Below are 13,572 nucleotides of genomic sequence, written 5' to 3' on the forward strand. Positions count from 1 at the left end.
AAGGAATTTCCCCCCAGGTCAGATTGGCTGAGACCCTGGGGAGAGGGCGAGGGGGGGTTCACCTTCCTCTGCAGCATGGGTCACTTGTAAATGTAAACTAGTGTAAATGCTGAATTCTCTGTAACTTGAAGTCTGTAAATCACGATTTGAGGTCTTCAGTAACTCTGCTAGAAGGTTAGGGGTCTATTTCAGAAGTGCGTGGGTGAGATTCTGTGGCCTGCAATGTGCAGGAGGTCAGATTTGATGATCATGATGGTCCCCTCTGACCTTAAAGTCTATGAGTCTACGAATCTAATCAGTCTGATATACTTCACAGCAAACCTAGCCTGGAAGTCATCTGAAGCAGGAATTGGGGTGGATGTCACTGCTTTGTCCAGTGATGATAGGGCTTTTCGAAGACATGGGAGGGAAACGGTTAGGAAGCTCCTGAGGCTCCCAGAGTAACATCCTCTTCCCTGTTTTGCTCTCTATCTTCATCCTCCTCCTGTTCTGGTTCTCGCTCTCTATGGAGACCCATATCACTGGGCGGACAAGGGACAGACCTAGTTAGTGAATTAGATCTGGGTTCTTTAAAGAAGAACAGGAAGGTGAACAAGTTCAAGAGGGCTTAGAAGGGGGGGGTCCCAAAACACCCAATAAGGCCCAGGTGGAAACTGAAGGGGTAAGACCATGGAGGAGATGGAGCTCATGGAGAAGACTAAGAAAGCTCATGGAGAAGGTAGAATGAGCGGGAGATATTTAGGAGGGTTTCTCTGTGATCAGGGAGTGGAGAATGAGAGGATGATGTAGGTCTAGCCAGCAGGCAAGGAATTGGTGATAGTTCCCTGCTTAATTCAGGGGAAAAGGAATGGGCAGGAGACAAGAACTGGTCATGCTCTACAGGCGGTGTCGAGCTCTCTAAGCAAGGGTGAGAGGTTGTCGGCAGTAGGATCAGGTATTGTGGCACCTGACATATTGGGACTGCCGTTGGTATGGAGGGCTCAACACGTGCGTTACATCTGCCAGACCTGTCAAGGACTCCACTGTGGGTGCCAATTTTGCGACTGACCACTTGGCAACAAGGAGAGTTAATTGGTACCAGGCTTCAGTGCTGGGGTGGATTTCATTTCCCTCAGATCTGAGCAGTTGAAGGACTCAGTCATTTTAGACTTTTCAGCATGATTAAGCCCAAGGCCTGACAATTTTGGATAGACAGTGCTATGGCTCTTCTGTGGTCTCTCTGTCCTATCCTATTCTGGGTGCCAAGAGCCTCCCCGGGAATGGAGCTCCAATCTGCCCTTCCTCAAGGTGGAGGTAGTGCCAGGCCTCAGTGCCAGGCTCCCTGCCAGTGCCAAACTTGCCTTAAGGAACGGACGAATGTCAACACAGGGGGCTGCAGGCACTTAGGCCTGGCAGTCTTTGGGTTAGTCTGCACTAGAGGAACTACTGCACGCAGCTGCTCCAACACAGCTCTGCCGCAGTAGCGTGTCTGATTATGCTCCCATTGGCACAATAAATCCGTCTCTGGGAGAGGCAGCGCTGTCCACACTGGTGCTTAGGTTGGTGTAACTTACGTCACTCAGGGGGCATCTTATTCACGCCTCTGAGCGACATAAGTTATACCTGTGTGAGAGTGACAGTGTGCTCCTGGCCTTAGGAGTCGAATCCCTAATTACAGGACACTGACTGAAGGGGACCTGTGAGGAGAGGGTGCCTTTCTTAGTCAGAGGGACTTCCTTTGGGATCCAGTGCTCCTCTAATGGACCACATCAGGAGGAAGTGTTTTAGTTGGCTGTCACAGGAAAAACGAGCCCTGGGGGAGAACGGCCAAGCCACCGAGCACTGGTCTGGGACACGGCTGTCACCCAGACTGAAGACACCAACTGTGCTCAATCATGGGGAGTAAGTGCACCGCGTGGTGGACAGGGCTTAAAGCTGTGACACTCTGAGACCACCACTGGTGCGAGGCACCACAAAAGCAAAAGTTTTTTTGTGAAAATGAAATGAAAAAAAACCATGCAGGGTGCATGCTGGCCAATGCTGGCCAAAGACTCTGAGTCCATGTGCATGTGGTCATGTACATGCACACAGACTCGAAGAAGAACCCTGGTTCCCAAGTGCTCAAATGTTCTCAAGCCCTGCAACCCACCACATACCTCCCATTCCCAGCTGCAGGCAGCCAGGCTCTCCACTCCCGCCTAGGATAGTCCCAGGGGACATACTGGGGCATGCACACTGCACACCAAAGTCAGCTGCAGGAGGCCAGACCCTCCCACCCTTTGCCTCAGGACAGAGGCCAGGAACAAACGGAGGCATGCTCACTACACACTACTCCCAGCAAATCAGTCATCATCCAGCCACAATGCAGAAAAATCCTACCCACAATTCAGTGCTGCTGGACTGGAGGGTTCAATCTAGAATGGGACAGAAACAGGAGATTGCTTCAGACAACAGAACAAACTGGATTCGTCAGTGCTCTGTGGACTCCCCAGTACTGTGGCTAGGAGGGTTGATGTGGGGGAGGTGGGGGTTGCATGGCTCCCTATTACTAGGTCAGTAACTTACCTGTGCTATTTGTGTCATCCACGTATCTGAGATTGCCAGCTGCTTCGGGTGACTGGAAGAGAAAAGAGCAGAGGGCAGTCAGCATCAGGCACCGATCATTCTCCCCAGTTGCCTGCCCCAGCACCAGGGACATGGCTGACTGTAGACATAGCCTTTCGCCAAAGATCTGGTGGTAGAGGGGCTGAATCAAAGGAACTCAGAAAGAGCAAATGACCCCATGTTAATGCTCAGTGCCAGAGTTGGGCAGCTTGAGCACTGCCCATGGGCTGGATTCAGAGGAGGAAGGTAGTATGCCCAGCAGGGTATCCCCTTGCTGCCCTAGTTGGATTAAGAGAGAGTGAGAGAAATAGGTAGGGCAGGAGAAGTAAGGAGGACAGAAGATGGGGAGGACGGCAAGAGCAATGGGAATCTACAGCCTCCCTGAAGGCCTTGGGCTCTCACCCACAGCCTGCAGCATCTGTTAGACTGACTTCCTCAGCAGCAGAATCCATTCTCTTTTGGTTCAGTAAACTCCTTCCCTTAGATGAGACAGGAAGCACAGACAGCCCAGGGCATGGCAGCAGCCAGCCTGGGGAAGGGTTGCTAGCTGGCAACTGTGAAACTCCAGAGCTCCTGCTAGTTTCAGAGGCCTCGGTAAACGGAGGCACATTTCAGCAAATGGAATTCTTTGCAAGAGATCCTCTTGGCAGCCCCCTGCCTTGGGATTCAAGCCAGAGTGAGACTCAGAACAGTTAAAAAGAAACTAATTTTGCTCAGGGCTATAAGTCTTGAGGTGCTCCAGGGACTAGGCCCATTGCTAGAGTGGGAGGTACAGGGACCTAGCACCTTATCCTGGATACTGAATCTCTGAGCTCTATGGGAAAATGGCTTTCTGGAACAATAAGCTCAGAGTCCTCCAGTGAGTAAAGGAGCTCTCTCCTCCACGACAATGGTTCCACTAGAATCTCTGCTATTCAGCTCTACATACTGCATCCATTGCTAGGGATACACGGCCTGCCTCGTCATCCCTCACCCTGAGGAGAGTGTGTGAGCAGGGGCATTATTGTGATTAGTCACTGACATGTTCTGGGCAGTTGTTTCGGACGGGAGGGGCAAGTGCACTTTGCATTTGGACTAGAAAACACTGAGGGGTTTGTGGTAGTTCCCAGGCTCTGCAGGAGGGAGTTCTACAGTCCTGGGTGAGCCCCAAGAAGCACCAACTCCTGCCTGCTCAAGTTTCACCCATTGTGCCTGAGCAGCAGACTCACTGAGGGTGGGGAAGGTCCTGGAGAGTGAGATGAGCCTCAGGTATCCAGACCCAGATCTGTTCGTGCTTTGGAAACAAGGACAGAGATCTTGGATTAGCTGCAGGGCTCTATGGGAGTGGAGCATAGGCCTGAAGTGACCTGTGTTGCTGAGGAGGCAGATGTTGCCCCAGTGTAGTTTCCTCAGGACTGATGCTTTCTAGTGCCGGTCAACAGCAATGCTGTAATCCAAGCGGACTGGCAGGCCTGTGTGATTAATGCCAAGAAGGGATGTGGTCTCTTCCTATCCACTCAAAAGTGGTAGGAAGCATTACTCATGGCCATTATTGTGTGAGAGTTCCAGAAGATCTCCTGGCCTGTGACTGCCTGGCCAATCTGTGGGTGTGTCCTCTCCCAGTGAAGGCTGCTCCATGGTAGCCTGTGGGAAGAATGCTCCCCTGGCTTGCATTACCACCTCAGCATGAGCTTGGAAAAAATAATGTTTAATAAGGATTAAAATTAAAAATGATCTGAATCATAGAATCATAGACGATTAGGGTTGGAAGGGACTCAGGAGGTCACCTAGTCCAAACCCCTGCTCAAAGCAGGACCAATCCCCAACTAAATCATCCCAGCCAAGGCTTTGTCAAGCCTGACCTTAAAAACTTCTAAGGAAGGAGATTCCACCACCTCCATAGGTAACCCATTCCAGTGTTTCACCACCCTCCTAGTGAAAAAGTTTTTCCTAATATGCAACTAAACTTCCCCCACTGCAACTTGAGACCATTACTCCTTGTTCTGTCATCAGCTACCACTGAGAACAGTCTAGATCCATCCTCTTTGGAACCCCCTTTCAGGTAGTTGAAAGCAGCTATCAAATCCCCCCTCAGTCTTCTCTTCCGTAGACTAAACAATCCCAGTTCCCTCAGCCTCTCCTCATAACTCACGTGTTCCAGTCCCCTAATAATTTTTGTTGCCCTCCGCTGGACTCTTTCCAATTTTTCCACATCCTTCTTGTAATGTGGGGCCCAAAACTGAACACAGTACTCCAGATGAGGCCTCACCAATGTCAAATAGAGGGGAACGATCACGTCCCTCGATCTGCTGGCAATGCCCCTACTTATGCAGCCCAAAATGCCACTGACCTTCCTGGCAACAACGGCACACTGTTGACTCCTATCCAGCTTCTCACCCACTGTAACCCCTAGGTCCTTTTCTGCAGAACTGCTGCCCAGCCATTCGGTCCCTAGTCTGTAGCGGTGCATGGGGTTCTTCCGTCCTAAGTGCAGGACTCTGCACTTGCCCTTGTTGAACCTCATCAGATTTCTTTTGGCCCAATCCTCCAATTTGTCTAGGGCCCTCTGTATCCTACCCCTACCCTCCAGCGTATCTACCTCTCCTCCCAAACAAACTGGACAAACTGGAGAAATGAAGGTAATGCAAAGTACCCCGCTTTGGAAGGAAAAAACGGTTACTCCCTTTTTGTAACTGTTGTTCTTTTAGATGTGTTGTTCACCTCCATTCCGTTGTGTGTGTGTGTGCACCCATGTGCACAGCTGTCGAAGACTTCAAGGCGTGGTATATTAGGCACCACCAGCCCTGCGCCCTCTTGGATCCTTCTTGCTGACAACTCCAACAGAGGGTCAGGAGGGTGGTTATTGGAATGGACATGAGCAACATACAGAGCTGTACAGTAGGTATGGTGAATCGGGGCGACCGCTCCGGGCCCTGTGCTTTGGGGGCCCCGCAGGCCGCCAGTGCAATTGGCCGGCACCAGGCGCGGCTGGTCCCAGAAGTGATGGGTCGGTCCCAGAAGTGATGGATTCATCACTTCTGCCCTGGGTCCTAGGGATGGTGCTTCCAACACATCTCGAAGAACGACAGTTACAAAAAGGTGAATAACCATTTTTTCTTCTTCAAGAGCTTGCACATGTCAATTCCACTGTAGGTGACTCACAAGCAGAATCGCAGGAGGTGGGCTTGAAGTTCACAGTCAAGCAGATTGTAGTACTGCTCTGCTGAAACCAGCATCAGCCTGGATTTCCTGGATCGGCACCTGAGTGAGGAAGCTGCCGCCGAGGCCTGCACCCTAGTGGCTTGTCACAAGTGGTGGCGGGGGCACCTTCACCAGTTCATAGCAATTGTGGATACAACTCGTGATCCAGGATGAGATCCTCTGGGTGGACACTGGACAACCCTTCATTCGGTCCGCGACAGCAACAAACAGCTGCGTAGACTTACGGAATGGCTTCGTCCTCTCTATGTAGAAGGCCAGAGCCCGCCTAACATCCAAGGTGTGCGGCCTGCGCTCCTCATCCATCGCATGAGGCTTCGGGTAAAGGACTGGAAGATATATGTCCTGACTCGTGTGGGACTGGGAGACGACCTTGGGCAGAAAGGCCAGCGGTGGACACAGTTGGACCTTGTCCTTAAAGAAGATCGTACACGGGGGCTTTAACGTGAGCGCCTTAATCTTGGACACCCTATGGGCTGAAGTTATAGCAACCAAAAAAGAGAACTTCCAGGATAACAGGAGAAGGGAGCAGGAAGCCAGGGGCTCAAAGGGGGGAGAGGGGGCCCTGTGAACCTAGAAAGCATAGGTTCAGGTCCCAAGGAGGGACCAGGACTCAGCATGTGGGTAAAGGCACTCCAGACCTTTCAGAAACCACGCCGTCATGGGATGGGCAAAGACCGACCTTCCTTTAAACAGAGGGTGAAAGCTGAAATAGACGCCAGGTGCACCCTGATCGAGGACAGCGACAGGCCCTGGAGCTTCAGGTGTAGCAAACAGTCTAGGACATCCTGCAGAGGGGCCTTCTCCGCCTGGATACAGTGATCCGTAGACCAACACGTGAACCGCTTCCATTTCGATATGTAGATAGCCCCGGTGGAGGGCTTCCTGATGCCCAGCAAGACCTGCTGGACACCAGTGGAACACTGCTGCTCCTCCCTGCTCAGCCATGCAGGAACCAGGCTGTCAGGTGCAGTGCCACCAGGTTTGGGTGCAGCAGGTTGCCACGGTTCTGGGACAGTAGGTCCGGACAAAGAGGCAGCTGTAATAGGGTGGCTGCCAAAAGGCTCAGGAGCATGGCAAACCAGTGCTGACGAGACCACGCCGGGGCTATGAGGATGACTGAAGCTTGGTCTCATTTCACCTTGAGCAGGACCCTGTGGAGCAGTGGCACGGGTGGGAAGGCATACATGAGTGCTCCTGACCATGGGATCAGGAAGGCATCTGACAGGGAGCCCTTGTCCCTGCCCTGCAGAGAACAGAACAGAACGTGTGGCACTTCCTGTTCAGTCTGGAGTCCCCCACCTTCGGAAGACTAGGCTGACCACCTCCAGGTGGAGCAACCATTCGTGGTGAGATGAGAAGGTCCTGCTGAGGCGATCTGCCAGGCTGTTCTTGGTACCGGACAGGTGGGCAGCCACCAAATGAATGTTGTGTCACACACAAAAGTCCAAAAGGCTGAGCCCGACAAAGGGCTGAAGACCGGGTGCGACCCTGCCTGTTGATGGAGTACATTGTGGCAGTATTGTCCGTCAGGACCTGCAACACCTTGCCTTTCAGGCAAGGCAGGAAAGCCTGGCACGCCTGGACTTCAGAAAACCAGACTTTGACAACCTCAGGGAACTGATAGGCAGGATCCCCTGGGAGAATAACATGAGGGAGAAAGGAGTCCAGGAGAGCTGGCTGTATTTTAAAGAATCCTTACTGAGGTTACAGGTACAAACCATCCTGATGTGTAGAAAGAACAGTAAATATGGCAGGCGACCAGCTTGGCTTAACAGTGAAATCTTTGCTGATCTTAAACACAAAAAAGAAGCTTACAAGAAGTGGAACAAGGTCACGAACAAGGTCAGCTCCCAGATGGCTGCACTGGGCAGCACAGCATGGGGAGGAGGTGACCAGCCCTCTGTGGAGAAAGAAGTAGTTCGGGACTATTTAGAAAAACTGGACAAGCACAAGTCCATGGGGCCAGATGCGCTGCATCCGAGAGTGCTAAAGGAGCTGGCGGATGTGATTGCAGAGCCATTGGCCATTATCTTTGAAAACTCATGGCGATCGGGGGAAGTCCCGGATGACTGGAAAAAGGCTAAAGTAGTGCCCATCTTTAAAAAAGGGAAGGAAGAGGATCCTGGGAACTACAGGCCAGTCAGCCTCACCTCAGTCCCTGGAAAATTCATGGAGCAGGTCCTCAAGGAATCAATTCTGAAGCACTTCGAGGAGAGGAAAGTGATCAGGAACAGTCAGCATGGATTCTAAAAGGGCAAGTCATGCCTGATGAATCTAATTGCCTTCTATGACGAGATAACTGGCTCTGTGGATGAGGGGAAAGCAGTGGACATGTTGTTCCTTGCCCTCAGCGAAGCTTTTGACACGGTCTCCCACAGTATTCTTGCCAGCAATTTAAAGAAGTATGGGCTGGATCAATGGACTATAAGGTGGATAGAAAGCTGGCTAGATTGTCGGGCTCAACGGGTAGTGATCAATGGCTCCATATCTAGTTGGCAGCTGGTATCAACTGGAGTGCCCCAAGGGTCGGTTCTGGGCCGGTTTTGTTCAATATCTTCATTAATGATCTGGAGGATGGTGTGGATTGCATCCTCAGCAAGTTTGCAGATGACACTAAACTGGGAGGAGAGGTAGATACGCTGGAGGGTAGGGATAGGATACAGAGGGCCCTAGACAAATTAGAGGATTGGGCCAAAAGAAATCTGATGAGGTTCAACAAGGACAAGTGCAGAGTCCTGCACTTAGGACGGAAGAATCCCATGCACCTCTAAAGACTAGGGACCGAATGGCTGGGCAGCAGTTCTGCAGAAAAGGACCTCGGGGTTACAGTGGACAAGAAGCTGGATATGAGTCAACAGTGTGCCCTTGTTGCCAAGAAGGCCAATGGCATTTTGGGCTGCATAAGTAGGGGCATTGCCAGCAGATCGAGGGACATGATCGTTCCCCTCTATTCAACATTGGTGAGGCCTCATCTGGAGTACTGTGTCCAGTTTTGGGCCCCACACTACAAGAAGGATGTGGAAAAATTGGAAAATGTCCAGCGGAGGGCAACAAAAATGATTAGGAGACTGGGACACATGACTTATGAGGAGAGGCTGACGGAACTGGGATTGTTTAGTCTACGGAAGAGAAGACTGAGGGGGGATTTGATAGCTGCTTTCAACTACTTGAAAGGGGGTTCCAAAGAGGATGGATCTAGACTGTTCTCGGTGGTAGCAGATGACAGAACAAAGAGTAATGGTCTCAAGTTGCAGTGGGGGAAGTTTAGGTTGGACATTCGGAAAAACTTTTTCACTAAGAGAATGGTGAAACACTGGAATGCGTTACCTAGGGAGGTGGTGGAATCTCCTTCCTTAGAAGTTTTTAAGGTCAGGCTTGACAAAGACCTGGCTGGGATGATTTCGTTGGGGATTGGTCCTGCTTTGAGCAGGGGGTTGGACTAGATGACCCCCTGAGGTCCCTTCCAACCCTGATATTCTATGATTCTCTGATTCCCTGACACTGATATGAAGGGCTAGGTCATGTTGCAGCCAACGGCACTGGGTGCTGAGGTCACCCAGATGGGCCCCCCAGCCCAGGTCCGACATGTCCGAAACCAAGGGGAGTGAGGGTTCCGGGGTGAAGAAGGGGACTCCCTGAAGCACCGACCTGGGATCCCGCCACCAGTAGAGGGAAGGGAGGACATGGCTCGGCACCCAAGGTGTGCCTGCTGGGAATATAGACCGAGGCCAGCCATGTTTTTAGGGGCCTCAGATGAAACCGGGCATGGCTTACCACATAGGTGCACGTGGCCACCATCAGTCGCAGGCATGTGTGGGCCGTGGTGAGAGGTTGGCTCTGAATGTGGATGATCAGGTCAGACATGGCTTGAAAACGTGTTTCTGGCAGGAAAGTCCTGGCCCGCCTGGAGCTGAGAACCGCACCAATGAACTCTATGTGTTGAACCGGTGCTAACATGGATTTTTCTGCGTTTATTAGGAGACCAGGTCACTGCAGATGGAGTGCACCAGATCAAGGTTCCTCTGGACCTATTCCTGAAACCTGTCTTTCATGAGCCAGTCGCCGAGACACAGGAAGATCTGGACCCCTTGTCGCCTCAGGTAACCCGCCACCAGCACCACGCATTTCGTGAACATCCTGGGGGCCGAGGACAGGCCAAAGGGCAGCGCCGTAAACTGGAAGTGGCGCCCTGCCACTATAAAGCGCAGGAAACATCTGTTCCCCTGGAAGATAGAGACATGAAAGTAAGCGTCTTTTAAGACAAGATTCGCTTACCAGTCGCCAAGAACCAGAGAAGGGATGATGGAGGCCAGGGATACCATGTGGAACTTCCACTTCAACAGAGACTTGTTGAGGCCCTGCAGGTCCAGGATGGGTCTGAGCCCCACTTTTGCCTTTGGGATTAGGAAGTAGCGGGAGTAGAATCCTCTTCCTTGCATATCCTGAGGTGTAGGAGGTTCTTAACCTCCTGAGCGAGGAGTTGCTTGTGAGAAGGGTCCCTGAAGAGGGATAGGGAAGGGGGGGGCAGGAAGGAGGAGTGGACAAAAATTGCAGGGTGTAGCCCCGAGCCACTATGTCCAGGACCCAACGGTCCAAGGTAACCCACGACCAGGCCAAGCAGTAAGAGAAAAGGTGGTTGAGGAAGGGGCGGGAAGGATCCGGGAAGTTGGCTGATGCATCGCTCCCGAGCCCACCCTCAAAATGAGCGCTTCTGGCTCCCCTGGTGTTTTGCTGGGTCAGGCTCCGCAGGAGATTGGGACGTTGAAGGGCGGCGGCAGTTGAACCCAGTGTCCCTTTTCCTCGTTGGCCCCTGCAGAGGCTGCCACTGACTGGGAGGTGGGGGAGGCCAGAACAGCTGCCTAGACGACTGAGGCATGTGCATCCCCAGGGAACAGAGGGTCGCCTTTGTGTCCTTTAGGCCGTGCAGACGAGCATCCGTTTGATCAGAAAACAGGCCGACACTGTCAAACAGAAGGTCCTGGATCAAGGCCTGCATCTCCTGTGACAGGCTGGCGGTCTGGTGCCAGGAACTGCGCCGTATGACCACTGCTGAGAAGACCTCCTGGGCAGCTGAATTGGCGGCGTCCTGACCCATCTGGAGAGAGGACCGAGCTGCTACGGTCCCTTCCTTCACCAGGGTGGCGAATTCCTGGGCCGCTTCCTGGGACACAGAATCCTTGAACTTGAGGAGAGAGCCCCACAAGTTAAAATTGTAGCGGCCTGGTGATTTGCCACCTGAAGCTGGAGGCTAGCCGTAGAAAAAATCTTTTGGACGAATAAGTCATCTTTTCACCTCTTTATTCTTAGCGGTAGAACTGGTGGACCCCCGTTTGTCCCGTTCGTTGGCCACTGACACCACCAATGAACCCGATGGCGGATAAGCATTTAAGTATTCGAACCCCTTTGCGGGGGGCAAAGTACTTGTTTCCGCCCTTTTCGAGGTTGGCAGGATGGAGGATGGCCTTGGCGATATTCAGGAGCCCTTTGTGAACTGGGAGCGCAAACTGGGTTGGGGCAGACGCAGAGAACACGTTAAAAAGCATGTCCATCTGCTCCTCCATCTCCTCCACTTTGAGGCCCAAGTTAGCTGCCACCTTGTGGAGCAGATCCTGATTCTCACAGAAATCTTCCGGTGGACTAGCTCTGGATGGTTCCGCTACCACTTCGTCCGGGGAGGAGGAAGATGACGGGGTGGCCAGAGGGGCCTCGATGGTGTCTCCGCCCACCAGGGACAGTGGCCTTGGGGTGGGTACTGGCTCCTCACCTGAGGCGGTTGCCGGGACGTCCTGCACCAAGTCCGGTGCTGCAGGGGCTGGGGGTGCTGCCTGTGGCCTGTCTGATGCGGCAACCGAGGGCTGGCAGGTGTGGGGCACCGGCATGACAGGAACGCTCCATGTGTTCCAATGCGGCCACTGCGACAGCCCTGGCTTTGGTGCCAGCTTGGCACCATGCTGCTAATGTGCCTTCTGGAGCCCACTCAGGCTGCCTGAGCGAGGGACTAAATGGTGCCTCCGAGCCCATGAAGTGGTCTCCCTACGGTGACCAGGGCAGGGCTGTGGAGGCTTGAGCCTGAAGGCTCATGTTGCTGCTGGAGGCCGGTTCTGGGACCAGTCTGACCAGTGCTGGGGGTAGGGGGAGTGGCGTTGCGTCACGGACTGCCCTTGAGGTCTCAGTGATGGTGACCGACGGTGTGACGAGAACTGGTACCAGGGTGGTCAGCGATGCCTGGGTGAACCTCCGCGCGATGACAGAGAGCGAGAGTACAGTGCTGGCGACTCATAGCGACTAGCCAGGGACCTGGGCTGACGTGGCAACCAAGAACGTAGAGACCTCTGGCTCTGTCTTGGCTCCGGAGACCCGTGTCACACATCTGATTTGTGCGAGGCCTTTCTGGTGGGCTTGCCCTCAAGGGGAGCCTTAGCCTGGTCCTTTGCTGCACGCAGCGGAGGTGCTGTGGACTCTCTCGGTGTAGCAAGGGACAGAAGTGCTCCGACTGACCACCATGGGCAGTAAGAGGGAACTGAGAGGGTGCAGAGCCGAGGTGCTTGATATACTGAGCCATCAGCACAGAACTCCCGAGGGCGCCATAGCCGGCCCCACAGATATCACTAAGGCAAAAGTCTCTGACGGCCGTGCATGTGGGCACGTGAACACCTACAATGGAATCAACATGAGCAAGCGGTCAAAGAAGAACAATTAGTTGCACTCATACAAAATGGGAAATGACTGCCTAGGAGGGAGTACTGTGGAAAGGGATCTGGGGGTCACAGTGGATCACCAGCTAAATATAACTCAACAGTGTAACACTGTTGCAAAAAAAAGCAAACATCATTCTGGGATGCGTTAGCAGGAATGTTGTAAGCAAGACATGAGAAGTAATTCTTCTGCTCTACTCCATGCTGATTAGGCCTCAACTGGAGTATTGTGTCCAGTTCTGGGTGACGCATTTCAGGGAAGATGTATACGAACTGGAGAAAGTCCAGAGAAGAGCAACAAAACTGATTAAAACATGGTCTAGAAAACATGACCTCTGAGGGAAGACTGAAAACATTAGGTGTGTTTAGTGTGGAAAAGAGAAGACTGAGAGGGGACATGATAATAGTTTTCAAGTATGTCAAAGGTGGTTACAAGGAGGAGAGGAAAAAATTGTTTTTCTTAACCTCCAGCGGGTAGGACAAGAAGCAATGGGCTTAAACTGCAGCAAGGGTTAGGCTGGACATTAGGAAAAACTTCCTGTCAGAGTGGTTAAGCAATGGAATAAATTGCCCCAGGGAGGTTGTGGAATCTCGATCATTGGAGACTTTTAAGAGCAGGTTAGACAAACACCTGTCAGGGATGGTCTAGATAACACTTAGTCCTGCCATGACTTCAGGGGACTGGACTAGATGACCTACGGAGGTCCCTTCCAGTCCTACAGTTTTATGAATGATTCAGTCTGTTTCAGCAGTGATTTCCCAGCATCAGCACTTAAGTTTCTGTCCCTCTCTCTTCATCTGGCCCAGGGACCTGATAATGATTTGTGTCTGTGTGCACAATGAAAACATTTAGAGACTACAGAGCAGTAACCATCTGAGAGTGGCCAAAATTGTAACTAAGGGATAACATGGGTAACAGTATAGACCAAACCCTTAGCAGCTACCTTGAGCTCTGCCAATGCCAGTCTAGCTCTGGGGGATGAACGGTGAGACTCCTGGGCCTGAGATCTTTGCCTCCTGATTGAAGATTCAATACCACTGTAATAAATGAGTGCTGGGAAACTACTCTTCATTTCCTGGCTCCCACCCCATC

General features: G+C 52.3%; 1 protein-coding gene across 18 annotated transcripts in view; it reads right to left on the minus strand.

Moving 5' to 3' along the window:
* SCRIB (scribble planar cell polarity protein) overlaps positions 1-13,572 on the minus strand; it is a 238,448-nt gene that overhangs the window by 16,544 nt on the left and 208,332 nt on the right. For 14 of the 18 annotated variants that reach the window (XM_077809562.1, XM_077809575.1, XM_077809561.1 and 11 more), the window contains one exon: positions 2,545-2,596. The exons of 2 other annotated variants lie outside the window; for them this stretch is intronic. In XM_077809562.1, the coding sequence (XP_077665688.1) occupies positions 2,545-2,596 (52 nt within the window). Of the gene's footprint in view, positions 1-2,358; positions 2,394-2,544; positions 2,597-13,572 lie in introns of all 18 variants that reach the window. 2 more of the 18 variants (XM_077809567.1, XM_077809568.1) reach the window with 2 other exon arrangements.

Source organism: Eretmochelys imbricata, chromosome 2 (genome assembly GCF_965152235.1).
Source record: "Eretmochelys imbricata isolate rEreImb1 chromosome 2, rEreImb1.hap1, whole genome shotgun sequence".
Lineage (NCBI taxonomy): Eukaryota > Metazoa > Chordata > Testudines > Cheloniidae > Eretmochelys > Eretmochelys imbricata.